At 37.1% G+C, this 19,893-nt stretch overlaps 1 protein-coding gene across 1 annotated transcript; it reads right to left on the minus strand.

The window, feature by feature from the left end:
• Window positions 1-195: 195 nt before the first annotated feature.
• Window positions 196-3,292, minus strand: LOC149559196 (disease resistance protein RPS5-like). The gene has a single exon (XM_089828376.1). It carries the CDS (start codon window positions 3,186-3,188, stop codon window positions 252-254), a length of 2,937 nt encoding a protein of 978 aa, XP_089684502.1. The 5' UTR covers window positions 3,189-3,292; the 3' UTR covers window positions 196-251.
• Between the last annotated feature and the right edge of the window lie 16,601 nt (window positions 3,293-19,893).

Raw genomic sequence — 19,893 nt, forward strand, 5'->3', positions numbered from 1 at the left:
CACCAAAAAATTGGGGACATGACAGCAATTGCAAATAAAACAAAATTTTCAAAAGTCAAATTTGTAGTTTCATACAATAATAACACTTTGACTATAAAATTTAAATTAATTTCTACATTAGCTTTTAATTTAAATTAATTTAAATTAATTTCTAAATTAATACGCTTTTCGTCCTTGTTTTGTATAATACACAACTTGTACTATTGAATTCAATATAATTTTATTTTAGTATAATATAATTCTTTTTAATGCTATAACTCAAAAGAAATTGAGTCCATAAACTTATCCAAAAAGTGAAATGTTTCATTCCACCCAAATTCCACATGATAAAAAGGTCCAGTCCAGCTAGCCATATGATGGTACTGCTCTTCTAATGCTTGAATTTCTTCAGTAGATAATCTTATTGTTTGCACCTTGGTCTTTGACTTGATAAAGTTCTCTTCTGCTGTCATAACATGAAAAACCTTGGAGCAACCGTAGACTCTTATCTTCTCTACACTCTCCAAATTCAAGTAACACTCTGGTAAACTCTGCAGTGCCTCGCACTTCATTAATGTTAGTTTTTTAAGTGAAAGCAGCGCTCCTCCTTCCACTATCGGCAGCTGCTCCAACTTTTTCATCTCCACCAGTGAAAGTATCTCAAGCTTCAGAAAAGTTCCCTCCTTTCCGAAATCTTCTGGGAACTTGTCTATATTGGGGCAATTTACGATCTGTAAGTGCCTCAGATTCTGAACTTCGTGCAAGGCCGGTAGTTGCTTCAGCATGTGACAGTTACTCAAACCAATGTAGCTCAGATGTTGAAATTCAGAGAAGGAATATTCTATTTTAAGAAATTTAGGACATTCTAACCAGAGTTTGTTCAATTTTGACATGGCACTCACGTCATGAGGTAGGTTTTCCATATCTGTGAGACTCAAACATAGCCACTTCATCTCCTTCATATTTCCCAGCATTCCTTCTCTAATAGTTTCGCCATTATTTTGAAGCGCCAATCTTTTGAGTTGGGTTAGTGTGCCCGAATCATTAATTGAAAGGCGATCTTTTCCACAATTCTTCCACCTGATATTTGAGCTACTTATATTGAGGTATTCCAGGGAGGTAAGGCGTGATATCCCATCAGGCATGCACAACAAATGTTTACATAGATTAACTTTCAAAAGTTTTAGGGAATTTAACTTAGAGATAGTGGAGGGAAGCTCTCTAATATCAGATTTATAAAGATCTAATATTTTAAGGTTTTTAAGAGCGGAGATAGTGTTTGGCAATCTCTTGATTGGGACCAAGGATAACTTGAGGCAAACTAAATGCTTCAGGCATCCTATGCTTTTTGGCCATGATCGGATTCCAGTAAATGACAAATCCAAGATTCTGTGAGCGGTCATGCTCTGAAACACCTCTTTTGGAATTTTTGTCAAAGAAAGATTGTGAGCAAGTACCAAGGACCTTATACAAGGAGCTCTGAATGTCTTTGGAATGCTGGTCAAATTGTTGTACCACAGTGAAATTCTCCCGTTATCTGAGAAGTCATGCGGAAATTCAGATAAACCTCTGCCTGCCCGAAGGAAGCATTTTTCGTCATACTCAGCAATTTGATGCGCCATATCGTACAGAACATCATGTACCTTGAAATACACTACATTTCCATCACAATCCCTGTGGACTGGTTCAATAAGGCATCTATCTGCTAAGATTTTGACATATCTCTCTCCAATTTGGATAGGATTCGTCCCGGCCGCCAACCCTTCTCCAATCCAGTACTTTGTAGCAACTCCAATGGAGATGACCTCGTCCTCTGAGAAAGCAGCAAGGCAGAGGAAGCACAACTGTAAGGAAACGCCGTAACCGACCACATCGGCTAAAGCATCATAGCTCAATCTCAACCTGGGTGGAAGCGTGCATGAAAGTGACTGTGTGCCATCGTTTTGCAACTTCTGCAATGTGAATTCCCACTCACTTGGCTGAGTGATGCCTGCCATTGCATGCCCGATTACTTTGAGGGCTAATGGAAGCCCCCCGCACTCCTTGCAGACTCCCCTCGCAACATCTTCGTCAATGATCCTGGGCAAAATTCCTCCGCTATGTGGGAAAGCGTGGAAACAAAACAAATTCCAACTGTCATCCTCTGTCAAATCTCGCATTTGGATGAGTGATGATTTCGGAACGCCCAACCGTGAGAGTACACTAGTTGTTCTGGAAGTGGCAATGACAATGCTGGATTTTTGTGGAAAGAGAGGAACACACAACTCCTCTAGCAAAGAGGTTGCATTAATTTCCCAAACATCATCTAAAAACAGGCCAAACTTGCGTTTTGCCATGGTTTCATTCAACCAAGTTTTGACATGATGTTCCTCTGTACTGTCCAAAACCTCTTTTACCTTAAAACCTATTTGTTTGACCATATCTCTTCTAATAGCATTGAAAGAGGGGTTTTGTGAAACAGTAACCCAAATCATCAAGTCATTAGAAAAGAGAGTTTGTACCTGGTTACTGTTGAAGATTTGTTTCAGCAGAAGGGTTTTACCGGACCCGCCCTTGCCTACTATGCCGAATCGAGACAGATTGTTGTGGTGCTCTGAATCAATCAGCTCCTCAAGTCTGGTCGATGCAGAATCCTGTCCCACGATGAGTGCCTCCTCAATATACCTTGTGTAAGAAGCAGTTGAAGAAGTGGATATTGTTAAAAGATCTCCAGACGTTCCAGTTCGCTGAATAGAATCGATTCTCTGCCCCATCTCTTCAAATCCATGACGGTAGACCATGTCTTGGTGAAGCTGGTGGAGGAAAGCAACGGTGGCCACATCCTTTTCCACATGCTTTTTCAATTTTGCAGCGAGTCTCCGGATCTTTCTGCTCAAGGAATACCGAGAAAAGAGATGAAAGTGTGAGGGTACAGTGCAGCACTCGGTCAAATCAGACGCTTCCTCTAAAAGATCACTCAATTTCTTCAACCAGCTATTCACCGTGGAGGGCAAAGATGGAAGAGAAAATGTACTCAATTTGCCAGAATTCAGAGCCATTTGATACTTCTGCAATTCCAAGTTCATTTCATTACTTCTTGTAAGCAGATCTCTTAGGGCATTCAACTCTTTCCTGCACCGTACGGAAACATTGATGCGATGAATGATGCGATTTCCCGCTAATTGAATGGCGTAACCAATAAATCCAGGGATGAAGCCAGGATCCGGCATTTTGGGGCACGTGAAGGAAAAAAATGAAAGGGATTTTCTCACAGAAAAAGGGAGAAATATAAACAATGGAGGAGCTAAAGCTGTGGTCAGTGAAACAGGGTAACCTGCTGGGTTGGCTCACGATACGAATTGCTTATGACGCAGTCCAAAGATCTCTTCCTATTCACGAAAGGCATGCTCAATAATGATGGACATTTTCATATTCGTTGGCAAACCGATATTTCGTTGTTGATTGAAAGACCCTATTATGCACATCCTACTAAACAATTATAATCAATTAAGGAAAATAATGGATTGGTTAATTCTTAAATTAGAACTGTTAAATAGTCGAAGTCAAATAATTTTTTACGAACATCAGTTTGAAAAAAAATTCTTGCGATCTCTTCCACGTCTAAATCATATCAAATTAGATGAAACATCGGCTAAAATTATTGCCAGGAAGCAAGTTAACATCGGCTAAAATCCTTGCAATGCTTATATATTGTTTCAGCCGTCAGCATTTAGTCATGTTCACAAGTTGAAGGCTCAATAAATAGACTGTTTGACTAGCGAAGTAGATTTCACAAACCATTTTCAATAATTTAAAAGTTAAAAGGCATCTAAAACAAATGTCCAATTTGAGGGATATCTAGAAGTTCCTCGATTTATTCAACATTATGTTTTTTAATACTTTTATTCCGCGTTCTAAGTAAAAATTGCCCACGCCCGCGTTTTCAATGGGAAAAGTCGGAAGGAAGAAAACATCAAATTTGAATGAAACAGCCTGTTTGAAATTAATCTTCAATTATCCAAACTGTGGCCAGCCCTTAAATATTACATACTAAGCAATAAATTAAGGAGTAGAAGCTCAATAGTTCCTTTCTTTAGTGTAGTGAATTTGGTGTAAGAGTTAAGTTATACTTCTTGTTATTTGAGGTGTGAACTTAAAGTGAAATGCTAATGTTATTGAGAGCTTTTAATTTGTGAAGACTAAGTGCATCAAATCTATTTATGAGCATAATTTTTCCTTATTGTAGGTAATTAGTATTTTTGTTACTATTTTCAAAAAAAATTAGGAAAAATTTATTGTTCGACCACTCATATCATAAAAATCATTAAGGTCTCTTCTACAAATAATTTGATACAGTTTAGAGACCAAGTAGGAATGCTTAGATCTAGATAGTGAATCTTTAGAAAAAAAGTTATAACTTATTCAGATGGATTGTTTGTGATACTATAAATTATTATTGACAATATTGATAAGATTGATGATATGAAGCTAATTTATAATTGATGGCGTTCTTATCTTTAAAACTTGGGGTAGCACCTAATAAGAGTCGCATGAGTAAAAAATCAAATATAATTTATCGTTGTAAGTGAAACAATATATGAAATAGTAATTTATTCATAATATCGTATAATTGTGATTTAGTCTAATACCTTTGTTTGCTTATAATCAACATAGCACTGTAAAAAAAGGTAATATTTATAGATTGTCTTTAGATGTGTATTTAGGGTAAGGATTAGTAATATAATGTTTAAATCTTCATATAAAAAAAACTAAATTCAAATTAAAAATATGTAAAATTTGAATATTCGTAAAAATAATGCTTTAAAATAATTAGTAATAAAAAATAAGTTCATGATGATTAAGAAATAATATAAATAATCATGACTCACATACAAGCTTGCTCTGCTCTTTGCTTATGGGTTTGGCGAGCTCTTGTTGGTTCGATCAATTCCTTTTCAACTCTCTAGATAGTTATATCTCACCATCCTAGTTTGGCCCTTTTTATAGCATGCCACTGAAGTAAATTCCAACTAGGAATTCTTTCTCCGTATTGATGGATCATCGTTCGAGTTCAACGAAGAGGAAAGGTGCCCTAGGCTTTAATTCTAAAATTTTGAACAGTGCCCCAATGGTTCACAATGCTATAAATAGAAGAGTGGTGAAGGAAGATGTACAAAATGGTGGTTCTAGAAACCCTAATGCTTGTTCAAAGAATGGTTGAATATGGGTTATTCTTGTTAGTTCTTCCTGTATATCATCAAGGGCAAATGTTGTTCCTTTGCGCCCTCCAGATGGAGTAAGGGTTCTCACTCGGTTCATCCTGATCCAAATATTCTTAATAGGGGTAAAAATTCAATGACATTGGTAGGGAAATTTGATCAAATCCCCTTAGGGCTTCAAAAATTTCACCTACTCAGAAACCCCAAACCCTTATCATGAACAATATTTATACTAATGGCCTTTGGGTTATTGTCAAATGAATGGGCTTTTTGCCAAATGGAGCTGCGAAGATCCAACTGGAATCTTAGTGTGGGATTGGCTTGAAACCTCATATGGCAACCAGTTAAGAATCTCTTATCTTAAAAATGATTCTTTTTGCCAAGATTGTTCATCTTTAGAACTATGAAATAAATTATTCCCTAGAGATCCAATTTTTTTTGAAAGGTCACCATTTAAAAGTCATAAAATAGGAATGCAACTTTGATCCATTTTCCTTCAATAATGTCAAAATTTTGAAATGGATTCTACTTAGAGATATTTTGGTAAGATTATTGCAGGGCGACATTCTCAGTTGAATGGGAAACTCTATGGGTTTTTTTTAGAGGTTTAGAAGATGATTTTGTAACATTGGAGCACATCATTTATCACCCTGAGATGTTATGATGTACTATATATCGTAAGATCGCAGACCGCCTAATGCCATTCAAACTTAATATAAAAATCTTTTCTAGTCCCACTGATCCAACTAAGCATATATATGGTATTCGTATCACAATCTGACCAATCAGAACTGGACACCTGTCTGACAACACACCATCACTTTTTCTTGTCTTCAATCTCCTTACAATCTTACGATGATAAATATCCCATAGCATCGCAACAACCAAATATTTCCTTTACGATCTTAAGATATCCACTGCTTTGTAACATCGTAACAAATTCTTTCATTGTCCCCAATGCCATGATTGCCTTCTTTGTCATAACTTCGTAGAGGGAAAAAATAAAACAATTTAAACTGTCATACGATCATACAATACAAAGGAAATCGTAAGATTGGGAATACTAACTTTCTCATCCATGATACTATGATACAACACTTATCTTAAGATCGGGACAATGAAAATACCACATCACGATCTACCGCTAATCCTTTAGTCATAACATTATAGAAGATAATGTAAAAGACAAAATGAAATCCCACTCAACTATAAAACCTAGGGTTAGGACCTAAACTCTAATTTTATGAAGATTTTTGCAATGTGGGATAAAATTAAAACCCTAGGGCACTAAATTTCACACTTCGAACAACAATGAAAAATAATCAAATTAGAGCAAAACGTGCTAGGGTTTCCTCTGTAAATGAAAACAAAAATAGGGTAAGTGCACCGAGTTGTGGTGCCAAAAGGGGGGTATAAGTGGACACCTTTTTCCTGAAATCAATAATTTTTGAACTTCAACAAGAATTTGAAGAGAGTTACGCTCAAAATTTTAAGATATGACAAAAACAAAAGTCGTAGTCCTTTGAATCTAGTTTCTAAACTACTAATTTTTTTTCAAAATGGTTAAGTTTTAGGTCCTCAAAAAAGGGGGCCACAAAAAGTGGTACTGTTTATTCCAAAAAAACATAACACGGTACAAAGTGTGGCCCCCCTAAAATTTTAACTTTTTTTTTGAAATTCTTTCATTGCTCTAGTCAAAAGTTACTTAACACTATGTAGTTTATCCTGGATTTTTTGGCTAATTTTATAATGTGTATTTTTTTTTAATGAATTTTTAAACTAGACATGTCCCAAAAATGTGAAATATTTGTGTGTTCCCCCTAGAAATAATTGAAAACTAATCTAGAATCAAAACCTTTTTTTTCAAAGTGTGTAGAATGGAGTCTAGTTTCTAAAAAACTAAGTTGTTGCAAAATTCGATGAACGAGCTAAAATCTATAGCCCAATTAGTACATGGTGGTTTTTGACAAAAAATGGACATACATTCAAAAGAAATTATAGATGAAAGGCTTGAAATGGTTCAAATTAAAAATAAATTATATGGCTATATAGCTAACATAGAGACCTACAATGTCATGTAACCTGATCTTATCGATGCCCAACCACGAGGAATCCTGAAGGAGGGTACACAAGAAAAATCTATCATTTTCTGTATGTTTGCAACAAAACACGTCTCAAACCTATTTATAAACTCCAAACCTCTGGGTTGGATCTCCAAGGCTAGGCTTGGTTTTAATGCAAAGCTTTGAATAGCGCATATGCACTATAGCGCGTGTGCACACACACTATTTAAAGTTTTTGAATTTGAGTCTGAATAGCGCGTGAGCGCTATAGTGTGCATGCACTATTGAGACCTAATTAGTCCATAGAGAAGGAAGAAGACATGCAAAGAAAGAGTAAGAGAAAGGGGAGGGATGGCTATGTGTGTGTGTGTGTGTGTGTGTGTGTGTGTGTGTGTGTGTGTGTGTGTGTGTGAGAGAGAGAGAGAGAGAGAGAGAGAGAGAGAGAGAGAGTAGGGGATGGGAAAGGGGAGAGAGAGGAAGTAAGAGAGAGTAGGGGTGGCAGAGAGAGTATGGGATGGGAGAAAGAGGAAGTGTGAGAGAGAGTAGGGGTGGCAAAGAGAGAGTACAAGATGGGGGAGAGAGATTAAGAGTAGGGGATGGGAGAGAGAGGAAGTGTGAGAGAGTGAGTAGGGGTGGCAAAGAGAGTACGAGATGGTAGAGAGAGATTAGGTAGTGGGAGAGGTAGCAAGATAGGGAGAGAGGGAGAGAGAGAGAGGAGGATATGATTGTGTTTGAGAGAGAGAAAGAGTAGGGGTGGCAGAGAGAGAATGTAGTGGATGGGAGAGAGAGAGAGAGAGAGAGAGAGAGAGAGAGAGAGAGAGAGAGAGAGAGAGAGAGAGAGAGAGAGAGAGAGAGAGAGCACAGGGGATAAGGGAGAGAGAGTAGAGAGGGAGAGAGTGAGAGAGAGATAGTGTAGTGCCTGCCCCTAGGTTGCATTTTTGTTATCATTGTCGAACTCTTTTAGGGCTAGTTTTATGTTGATGGTTAGCAACATTATGTTGAGATTATCAGATATTGTTTTAGATTTAGTTTATTATATGATGAGATTACTTGGTACTTTATAGTTCATGTATGCATGATGATTATTCAAGTGATTTCAGTTATTGATGATGATTAGATAGATGATTTATTATCGTATGTGTTTTCTTATGGATACTTACCCCATACTTGCATGTGTATGGTGTGTGTGCTTGTTTTCTTTCTGTATGGCATTTTTGATGTGGTTGAGGAAGGGAGTCGTAGTCACCTGCTAGTCGGGATCTACACGATGCACCACTTCCTACCATTTCCTATTTAGCTTAGCATATATATATATATATATATATATATATATATATATATATATATATATATATATATATATATATATATATATATATATATATATATATATATATATATATATATATATATATATATATATATATATATAGTATGTACATGCATGGTTTTTATGCAGGTTGCAGGTACCGGGTATCGACTTCTCTGAATTGCCAGGATGAGCGTACCCTATCGCATTATCTCAATGGTAAGAGAGGGGAGATAAATTCTCAAGTCCAAATCCCAACCCTTTAAGCCATTTGTTCTAATTGGAAAATTAGGACAAGTATCTGAGTTGAGTACCCTCTGAATGCGTCGGATGATGTAATTTGTGATATTAACCCTTGGTTTGATTTTGTATGTATTTTTGCTATAGTGGGTTTTTCGTATTTTATTTTATGAGTCTTTGGTGTATTTTCTATTAATTAAGCCTAATTAAAAGATTTAATTAATGGTTTAATTTAATGAAAAATTAATATGGTATTTTAATATTTATTTTATTTAATTAATTAAAAAATTAATTAAATAAAATAATTAAACTTGAAGATAAAAGTTATAATTTTAAAGTTGGAATGTGATAATATTTATTTAAGTTAATAAATATTTTAGTAATTAAGTTTCAAAAATGAATTTAAAAGTGGAAAAGATATTAAAATTATTAAAAGATTATAGATTGCATGATGTGTGCATGTGATTAAAATATAAATATATTAAGATAAAACAAGTGGAGTTATTAAAGTGAGTGCATAAGATTTAAAAATTAATAAATTAAATTAAAAAGAGTAAAGTGAATATTAAATTAATTAATGTGCATTATTTTAATATTTAGGAGTTTGCGAATTCTCGGGAGTTGTCATGTAGACAACACAGGAGGTTGCACTCTAATTATGCATGTGTTGTCAACAACACAGGGGTTAGCGCACAAATTAAGCACATGGTGTCTATAACCTTATGACTTATCTAGAAGGTTGGAAAAAGCTCATGCTTAGTTGCCAACACCTTTTGGTTGTTTCTAGAGACATTCTAGGTGCTTCCTAAGAGTTCTTTATAAGGAGGCACTCTTAGAAGCTTAGGGAGAGCATTTGGAGCGTGGTTGGAGGACCAGGAACGTGGGAGAAGGAAGGAGCTTGCTCTGCGGATTCTGAGGAGAAGGGAATTAGCATCAATATCTAGGTGCACTCATGATTATATTCCCTTTTTGCACGCTTTCTCTTCTTGTCTTCATCGTGTCGACTAGATGACTGCTTGGATAATTCTTATGATGAATGTTTAATTCAGATTTGCATGTTGATTCTCTCCTTGTGTGAAGAAATCAATAGAGAACTCAATTAGAAAACCCTAGCTTCCATTCATGAAAAGAAATTAGTTTTAAATCGGGTTTGGGTTCGAATTGTAATAGAATCGAGGATTTGATTAGACAAGGGTTTGTATTTTAATGAAGAATTCTAAGTTAAAATTTATAGTCAAATCTATTTGAAAGAATCAATGGGTACAATTAGAGAACAATTACCTTTTAGGAAAAATTCTAAATTCATCAAAATGGAAAGCCCTTCTTGTGTAAAATTTGATATATATGTTCTTATATATATATATATATATATATATATATATATATATGTTTATGTTTAATTAAAAATGTAGTGAAAACATTTTATATATTTAAAAATGAGTCGCTATTCAATATTGAAATGTCGTTTGGAGAAACGTTTTTAGAAAAAGTGTTATTTGAAAACGCATTTAAAAAAATTATTATTGAAAATTGTGGGGCGGATGGACCCGCACCCCTTGCCCCGCCTACAATCGAAACGCAGAGTACCTGTGCTGCAGGTACTACGTCGACAGCAAGTACTTTGTACCACTGTCACCGCAAGCCCTGCGACCGTAGGGTACCTGCGTACCACGGTAGCGGTTTTGTTTATTTGTTTTTTTTTAAACGTTTATAATATATGTTTAATGAAATCATTTTTTATATTTCAATTTTCATTATTTAATATTAATAAATTTTATTATTAAATATTATATATTAATAATAATTATTAATTATAATATTTATTAATATTACATATTAATAATTTATAATTATTAAATGTTATATAAATTGTTATAAAGTTTACAAATTATCATTTTATTAATAATGATTGTTGATAAAGTTATATATTGATATTTTAGAATATTTTAATAATATTTATCAAGTTTTATTTATAGTATAAATGCATAGGAAATTATTAACTAATTTAATTAAATCTAATTTAATTAAGAGTAGTTAATAATTGAAGGAAATTAATTAATTTATAATTATAATGAGTCTTAGTAAATTTGGAATTTAATCCATTAAGGGATCATTAGTTATAGTGATGACTTATAATTGTAGACCGTAAATTATATGTTTTATTAATTAACTTAATTAAATATTATTTAATTAAGATTAATTAATGGAAAAGTTGTTGAGATTAATGTGAAATTGATTTAATAGAGATAAGATGAATTTGTGGAAATTCTAGAGCATTATTTTAAATGATAATGGAGTTGTTAATATAGTTATTTAGTTTAATTAATTGATTAAATTTAAGCAATGGGTTTAATTGAAATGATTATCAACAATACAGGTTTGTTAAGGAAACATTAGTATTCATTGAAAGAGTGATGAACGTGATCATTATAAATTTATTAAGATTTCCAATATAACTTGTTATTAATTCATAACAAGTCATTATTGAACTATTAATATGAATATTAGAGAATTGGATTATAGTTGACTTTTAACTTACAAATTATAGTTAGTTATTAGTCAACTTATATTAATTGGAATGTTGACATGGATATGTAATTATTAATTTAATTAATTAATTGGAGTTAATTAGATTTAATTAATAATTAAGTTATGTAATAAAGTTATAATCTTCTTATTCGAAGACTAGTAACTTTCTTATAATTTAAACGAATAATGATCCTTTGTTTATGTTGAAAAGTTGAATTAATGATAAGGAAGAGTTATTCAATTTGTAAGATTGATCTTAGCAAATGAAGAGAATAATTTAATTAAGGGTCAAAGAAGATTAGTTTAATGAGTAAATATTTACCCTTGAGTTATTCTTAGAATGTAATTTTAATTAATGGAAGGATAATGTTATCGAGGGAATAAACAGGTTGACTTGTAGGTCAAATGATTAATCCTATACACGTGAAGTATACTTACAAATAGAAAACTGAAAACCTCTACACTTAATTCAGTTATGTAATTTTAGCAAACCAAAACATGTTCTTGCATTGTGTTTTCTCTATGCTTTTGTTTTGGTTTTTGGGTTGACTAGTGTTGACCAATTATAGGATGTCTACCAGAGGCTCGGAGGTTATGATTGTGATGGCATGTTGATGTTATTTGATCTCGATCTTTCTAAACCCAACCATGGTAATGTGATCGTATGCTCTATGAGATGTTTGTATTTACTGATTGTTATTGTTCAACAATCTTCTTGAGAGAAGTTGAGTTATATGTATCTGAGACACTTGACTTAACCATTTTTGAATCATCGATCAGTTATCCTTGGATTGCTTTCTAGTCGCCATGATGGGGCTGAAATGTTGATTTATTTCTTGATGATGTCATGTTGTGACATGTTTGACTCAACCATTTTGGAGTCTTCGATCAGTATGATTTTGAGATATATTTTGGTTATTGAGAACCAATGGATACTTTTGATTATCAGTGATACCTTCAGTTGCCATTAGAGAACTGTTGTAGTCATGATTATCTATGGATGCTTTTCATGTGCTCATGGAGATTTGATGTTCTTTTTATGGACTATCTTTTGGAATTTTTCTAGTCGCTTGTATAGGACTGTGGTGATTTTGGTGATTTATGATTCCATGAGCTTCGGGTAGGTTATCTACTTGTAGTGTCGTGAAGTGGCTTGCAATGGGGGCCTGGGCCCTAAGTGGTTGCCAGGGTAACTCATTGTAAGTTTTGTTAATAAGTGATAACATTTACACTAAATGGAGATTAAATGAACCTAAAAAGATAAAAAATTTGTTCTCACCCATGCCTCGAGTGCTAGTACAGAGTAGGATGGGAGTAGAGAGAATGCTTGGTTGCGACCTTGCATTCCATAGTATGCCTTGTCATTATGAGAGGATACTAGTGACCGCATAAGGATCAGTAGGGACCCATGGAGTCCTAAGCTAACTGCCAGGGTAACTTCTACATGATATATCCAATGACACTTGCCCTCTTACAGAGTAGGTTTCCTACATGTCATTGTGTGCCTCTGGGAATTAGATGTCGGTTTTGTGATTGGAACCTTTGAGTTAGTATACTTTTAGGATTCCTAGACTTAGAGAGTATTTGCATTATGTGATTTTGATAACCTGTTTGGGACTTGAGATTATCTCCTCAGTGCGGTGGGAGTGGACCATTTAGGTTCCACACGGTCGGGTGGTAGTGTTTTTTCACTCTTATCATTTGAGATCCGTCTGAGACATCGTGGCTGATGCATTCTTTGTTGGCATCTATCTTCATGGTTTATGATGATGGACATGCATCCTCTCATTGATGATTTGCATATGTTAGATGATGTTATCTTGTGCTTTATTCTTACATGTTAGATTTCTTTATGCATATGTTGTAGCATGTTAGATTTCTTTCTACATATGATGTAGGATGTTTTAGGAGTGACATTCCTACTATGTTAATACAGATGATCTCTTTGGTGATTTGGGATGTTACGCACGGAGGGATGGCTAGGGCCCACGATGGTCTAATGATGCTATTTACTGTTGGGAGGAACCATGCACTTAGTTAATTATGTTTTATGAGTTATGGTTATGATGATGTATCATGTATGGTTTGTGGTTTCATTTATGTTATTACATCATGGATTAAAATTAGGATGATGATGTACTTAATTTCACTTATGTATATTCTTTTAAGCCTTTCATACCCTGTGGCATGTACAGTGGATGATTGAGCAATCGAAAATGTAATTTATGAACATTCGACTTATCATTATTATTTCATAAGGATGTGATGTTAGATGAATAGATAAATTAGATGTGATTCAACGTTAAGGAATCCATGAAGAATGTAACCTGTTATGTATGTATGTTATGTTTACTTTCATTTTAATTGTTGCTATTGCTTCCACTATCATGCGAATGATGTAGATGGATTTAATTTCATGTTTTTAAAAAATGCTACCAAACTTAGTGAAACTTTAAGTTAATTCTTTGGATCTCTTGGCGGGGCAATACAGATAGTAGGCGGTGGAAGAGGGAGTGGGAGAGGGAGAGAGGGGGGACAGGAATGTGTGTGAGAGATCTAGAGAATAGGGGATGAGAGAAGAGAGAGAGGGGGGGTATGAGAGTGTGTGGTGTGTGTGAAAGAGAGAGAGAGAGAGAGAGAGAGAGAGAGAGAGATGGGAGAGGGGAGAGAGAGAGAGAGAGAGGAGGGAGTGGGAGATGGAGAGAGAGGGGGGGAATGGGAATGTGTGTGTGTGTGTGTGTGTGTGTGTGTGTGTGTGAGAGAGAGAGAGAGAGAGAGAGAGAGAGAGAGAGAGAGAGAGAGAGAGAGAGAGAGTACATGATGGGGGAGAGATTGAGAGTAGGGGATGGGGGAGAGAGAGAGTAGGCGGTGGGAGATAGAGTGGGAGAGGGAGAGAGGAGGATGGAAGTGCATGCATGTGAAAGAGAGAGTAGGGAATGGGAGAGGGGGGAGAGAGAGAGTAGGGGATGGGAGAGAGAGAGTAGGCGATGGGAGAGGGAGTGGGAGAGGGAGAGAGGGGAGATGGAAATGTGTGTAAGAGAGAGAGAGAGAGAGTAGGGGATTGGAGAGAGTGTGAAAATGTGAGAAAGAGTAGGGGGTGGTAGAGAGAGAGTGGAGAGGGAGAGAGTGAGAGTGAGAGTGAGAGAGAGAGTAGGCAGTGGGAGAGGGAGAGCAAGTGAGAGACAGAGTAGGGGATGGGAGAGGAGAGAGAGGGGGGATGGGTGTGTGTGTGAAAGAAAGAGAGTAGGAAATGGGAGAGGGGATAGAGAGATAGAGAGAGAGTAGGGGATGGGAGAGAAAGAGAGTAGGTAGTGGGAGAGGGAGTGGGAGAGGGGGAGAGAGGGGGGATGGGACTGTGTGTAAGAGAGAGAGTAGGGGATGGGAGAGAGTGTGAGAGTGTGAGAGAGAGTAGGGGTGGTAGAGAGAGAGTGAGAGTAAGAGATGGGAGAGAGAGTAGAGAGGGAGAGAGTGAGAGAGAGAGAGAGAGTAGGTGGTGGGAGAGAGGGGGAATGAGAGTGTGTGTAAGAGAGACAGAGTAGGGGATGGAAAAGAGAGAGTAGGTGGTGGGAGAGGGAGTGGGAGAGGGGGAGAGAGGGGGGGAATGGGAATGTGTGTGAGAGAGAGAGTAGGGGATGGGAGAGAGAGGAAGTTTGAGAGAGTAGGGGTGGCAAAGAGAGTACATGGTGGGAGAGAGAGATTGAGAGTAGGGGATGGGGAGAGAGATAGAGTACAGGATGGGGAGAGAGAGATTGAGAGTAGGGGATGGGGGAGAGAGAGAGTAGGTAGTGGGAGATGGAGTGGGAGAGGGAGAGCGAGAGAGAGGGGAATGGGAGTGCATCTGTTTGAAAGAGAGAGAGAGTAGCGAATGGGAGGGGGGATAGAGAGAGTAGGGGATGGGAGAGAGAGAGTAGGGATGGGAGAGGGAGTGGGAGAGGGAGAGGGAGAGTGAGAGGGAGAGGGAGAGGGAGAGGGAGAGAGGGAGAGAGAGAGGGAGAGAGAGAGAGAGAGAGAGAGAGAGAGAAGGGGATGGGAGAGAGTGTGAAAATGTGAGAGAGTAGGGGGTGGCAGAGAGAGAGTAGATAGGAAGAGAGTGAGAGAGAGTGATAGTGAGAGAGAGAGAGAGTAGAGAGAGAGAGACTAGGTGGTGGGAGAGGGAGAGAGAGGGGGGTTGGAGTGTGTGTAAGAGAGAGAGTAGGGGATGGGAGAGTGTGAGAGAGAGTAGGAGGTCGCAGAGAGAGAGAATGGGATGGGAGAGAGAGTGAGAGTAGGGGATGGGAGAGAGAGAGTAGAGAGGGAGAGAGAGTGAGAGAGAGAGATAGTAGGCAGTGGGAGAGGGAGTGGGAGAGGGAGAGAGAGAGAGGGGGGATGGGAGTGTGTGTGAGAGAGATCTAGAGAGTAGGGGATGGGAGAGGAGAGATGGTGAGAGAGAGTAGGTTGTGGGAGAGGGAGAGAGAGTAGGCAATGGGAGAGGGAGAGTGAGAGAGAGAGAGTAGGGGATGGGAGAGGGGAGAGAGAGTAGGGAGAGATAGAGAGAGAGAGAGAGAGTAGGGGATGGGAGAGAGAGGAAGTGTGAGAGAGAGTAGGGGTGGCAGAGAGAGTAAAAAGTGGGAGAGAGAGAGATTGAGAGTAGGGGATGGGTGGAGAGAGAGAGAGAGATTGAGAGTAGGGGATGGGGGAGAGAGAGAGTAGGTGGTGGGAGACGGAGTGGGAGAGGGCGAGCGAGAGAGAGGAGTATGGGAGTGCATGTGTGTGAAAGAGAGAGAATAGGGAATGGGAGAGGGGGGAGAGAGAGTAGCTTGAGAGAGAGTAGGGGATGGGAGATTGAGAGAGTAGGTGATGGGAGAGGGAGTGGGAGAGGGAGAGAGAGGGGGGATGGAAATGTGTGTAAGAGAGAGAGAGAGAGAGTAGGGGATGGGAGAGAGTGTGAAAATGTGAGAGAGAGTAGGGGGTAGCAGAGAGAGAGAGTAGAGAGGGAGAGAGTGAGAGTGAGAGTGAGAGTGAGAGAGTAAGTGGTGGGAGAGGGGAGAGAGAGAGTAGAGAGAGAGACTAGGTGGTGGGAGAGGGAGTGGGAGAGGGGGGATGGGAGTGTGTGTAAGAGAGAGAGGAGGGGATGGGAGAGAGTGTGAGAGAGAGTAGGAAGTGGCAGAGAGAGAATGGGATGGGAGAGAGAGAGTAGAGAGGGAGAGAGAGTGTGAGAGAGAGATAGTAGGTAGTGGGAGAGGGAGTGGGAGAGGGGGAGAGAGAGGGGGATGGGAGTGTGTGTGAGAGATCTAGAGAGTAGGGGATGGGAGAGGAGAGAGGGCGAGTGAGAGTAGGCAGTGGGAGAGGGAGAGAGAGAGTAGGTGGTGAGAGAGAGAGAGAGAGAGAGAGAGAGAGAGAGAGAGAGAGAGAGAGAGAGAGAGAGAGAGCATGGGATATGAGAGGGGAGAGAGAGAGAAAGAGAGAGTAGGGGATGGGAGAGAGAGCAGCCCGAGAGAGGGGGATGGGAGAGGAGAGAGAGTGAGAGAGTAGGGGATGGGAGAGAGAGTAGGTGATGGGAGAGGGAGTAGGAGAGGGAGAGTGAGAGAGAGTAGGGGATGGAAGAGGAGAGAGACTGAGAGAGATTAGGGGATGGGAGAGGAGAGAGAGAGTAGGGGATGGGGGATGGTGGGATAGGGAGAGATGTGTTTTGACATAATGCATACGCACTATGTCAAATCACCCAAAAATAGTAAAAAAGCAAGTTTGGTTCTCATTTCATCCATTCTCTACTTTTGGTCTATTGTGCATTTTGTTGTTCCAACAGAAAACATGGGTTTCAACATAGCAAACACTATTTGAAGACTTTTTGAAGCAAGCAAACACCAAATTCAATCATTAGATATGCAATTTGAAGACTTTATAAATATTCTTTATATAGAAAACATTAGTGCAATCCTTTTTAAATATTGTTTGTTGATATATAGATACATATTTGATTATAATTTGACATGTTGTTCAATATATAGTGAATTTTTTGAAATTTGTATGTTTGAATGAAATGTTATTTCAAAATGGTTAGAAATTTGACAAGTTTGATATATATTGTGCATTCTTTCAAATAATTATAATTTTTATATGTATTTGAATGATTTGTAATTTACACATTGTAAGTAATTCAGATATTTGAATAATTTGACATGTAGAGATCATCATCATGCCAAGGAAAAAAACAAAAACTCAAAAAAATGAAGATAGGGAGAGAGATTTGGAAAGAAAAGGAGATAAAATGAAACTACTACATGAACAAAGAAAATTTTAAATCAATAATGAAGAATTGATTTTCGAAGAGGATCAAGAATCATCGATATAAAGAAACAAAGAGGAAGAATTGGAAAGACAAAGGGAATGAATGAGACTGTTATGCTCAAGAAGACAATTGAATTGTGAGGCTACACCATCTTCCAATGTTGGAGTCATATTATCCTCTCATGTGGAAGAGACACTAATTTGTAGATCCGACGATGTACACACTCCATGATGTCATGTTGAAGACACAACATCAACACATCAAGTAGGTGATATTCCATCTTTTGCATCTTATTGCCAAGGCACATCATCTTCGGTTCATGGTACGCAATACACTTAACCTTATGTTGATGTTCAAAATGTTGAGGGAATGGAAGAGATTATAATACTTTCTAGAATTCATTTTAGAAGACCAAAATATTTGATTGATATTGATACTAACATTTTGAAATCAATACCTGACAATATTAGAAAGCGTACTTGTCAAAGAAAAGTTAATCGTATGTGGAGATTATTTTTTGAAGAATTAAATATTACAGGTCAATGCTAATTATTTGTTGAAATGATGAGGAATTTGAAATTTAGGCCTATCATGAAGATTCTTGGGCTAAGAACAATGGACAATTCAAATGAAAAAAGCATTGTAAAGAATATAACGAGTGCTTATGACAAAGTGGGTTCTAAATCACACACCAAAGATAGTAATATCACAAGATGAGTACTTACATCGAAAATAGTAAGTAGCCAAATGAAGAAATCTCGACTCATGAGAAAGACAAGCAAAACATTAAAAATTGGTAAAGGTACTCTAAGGAGAGCCATGCTAAGGCATGAGAGATTGGAAGATCCAACAAAAAATGAGTTATGGATATTTAGCGGTAGACTACCGTGAAAGGATAAAAAAATTAGTAAAGCTTTGAAATCATTGATCAAATATTTTAGAAAAAATAACACACATGTTTCCCCTAATCAAAGAGATGTTGTAAGGAGGATTGGTAGCCAAAATCATGACCCACGTGCGAAACATTTTTTGGACTCAACTCAAACACAATTTTTTGCAAAATTTATTGGTATGTATCCTCATATTCAAAAAAGTCAAAGATTTTTTGAGATGGGTAAACCTTTTTATGTCAAGATAAATCACACATGCACAACTTGTTTTTGTAGGATACATATTGAACTTTCTAACCATTTTGATGATTTTAGGCATATATGTATGTTTTTGCATTCTAAGTTTGTTTTGCAAGATTGTAACATGAATGAGCCACCAAGATCTTCAAGGGAATTCATATCCAACATTTTATGTGAAATAGGGGATGGCCAACAATTTTACAAGACATCATGCTTGGATGGTACATGCTTATTTTGTGGTTCTTTGCAACTTTTATCAACTTGTCAACATATGGATAGTACACATGCAATTGAAAATGAAATAGTAGATTATGAAAAATTTAAGATAGTGACATGCTCTAAAAATGGGAAATAGGGAAAAAGATGTGATTTATTCATTGAAAAGATTCCAGTGTATGAGTTCATGAAGATTTTTCATGAAAAGATTATTTACGAGTATGCAAGGCATACACAGAGAGCTCGATGGTTGGATTTGCAATTCAAGTTGTGCAAGGATACGTTTCCATTGGATACCATTATTTTGGTTGTAGACTTCGCAAAGAACTACACACTACAACCACAAAATGAGGTGCAAGCAAAGTATTATACTTCTCAATAGGTTTCCATATTTGTTCACATAACATTCATGCATTCACCTACAAGTACAGAGGATGACAGGAAGATTTTGAGGGAGTACCATTTTTACATTAGCGATGATCAATCACATTCTACAGAGTTTGTACAGGGTTATTTTCAACTATTTTATGGAGATCTAGCTAATAGGGGCATCACATATTATCAACACATTATTTGGTCAAACAATTACACATCTCAATTCAAGAATGCATGTATATTCTATTGGTTGAGCAGATGCACAGGTTGTGTAGAATTCAATATATGTGGAATTTCATAGAGGTTGCTCATGGAAAGGGAGAGCATGATGATGTAGGCACATGCATCAAAAGAGCCTTAGCTCATGAAGAACTAAAGTACAAAGATGGAGCAATATTGATAGATGCAAAATCTATCATCTAGTAGTGTAACACTACAATGGGTCTAGGCAAGGAAGGTGAGTCTATGGTTGGTAGATTTTTTTGGTTGATAGATAATACTAACATTGCACCATATTAGGATTGTTGCACACTAATAGGATTCAGTGAGTTGCACTCTTTTAAAAGCTCTGATGCAGGTTCATGGA

The sequence above is a fragment of the Cupressus sempervirens genome, chromosome 5, assembly GCF_028749045.1.
Source record: "Cupressus sempervirens isolate cs-2001-9-10 chromosome 5, ASM2874904v1, whole genome shotgun sequence".
Taxonomy (NCBI): domain Eukaryota; kingdom Viridiplantae; phylum Streptophyta; class Pinopsida; order Cupressales; family Cupressaceae; genus Cupressus; species Cupressus sempervirens.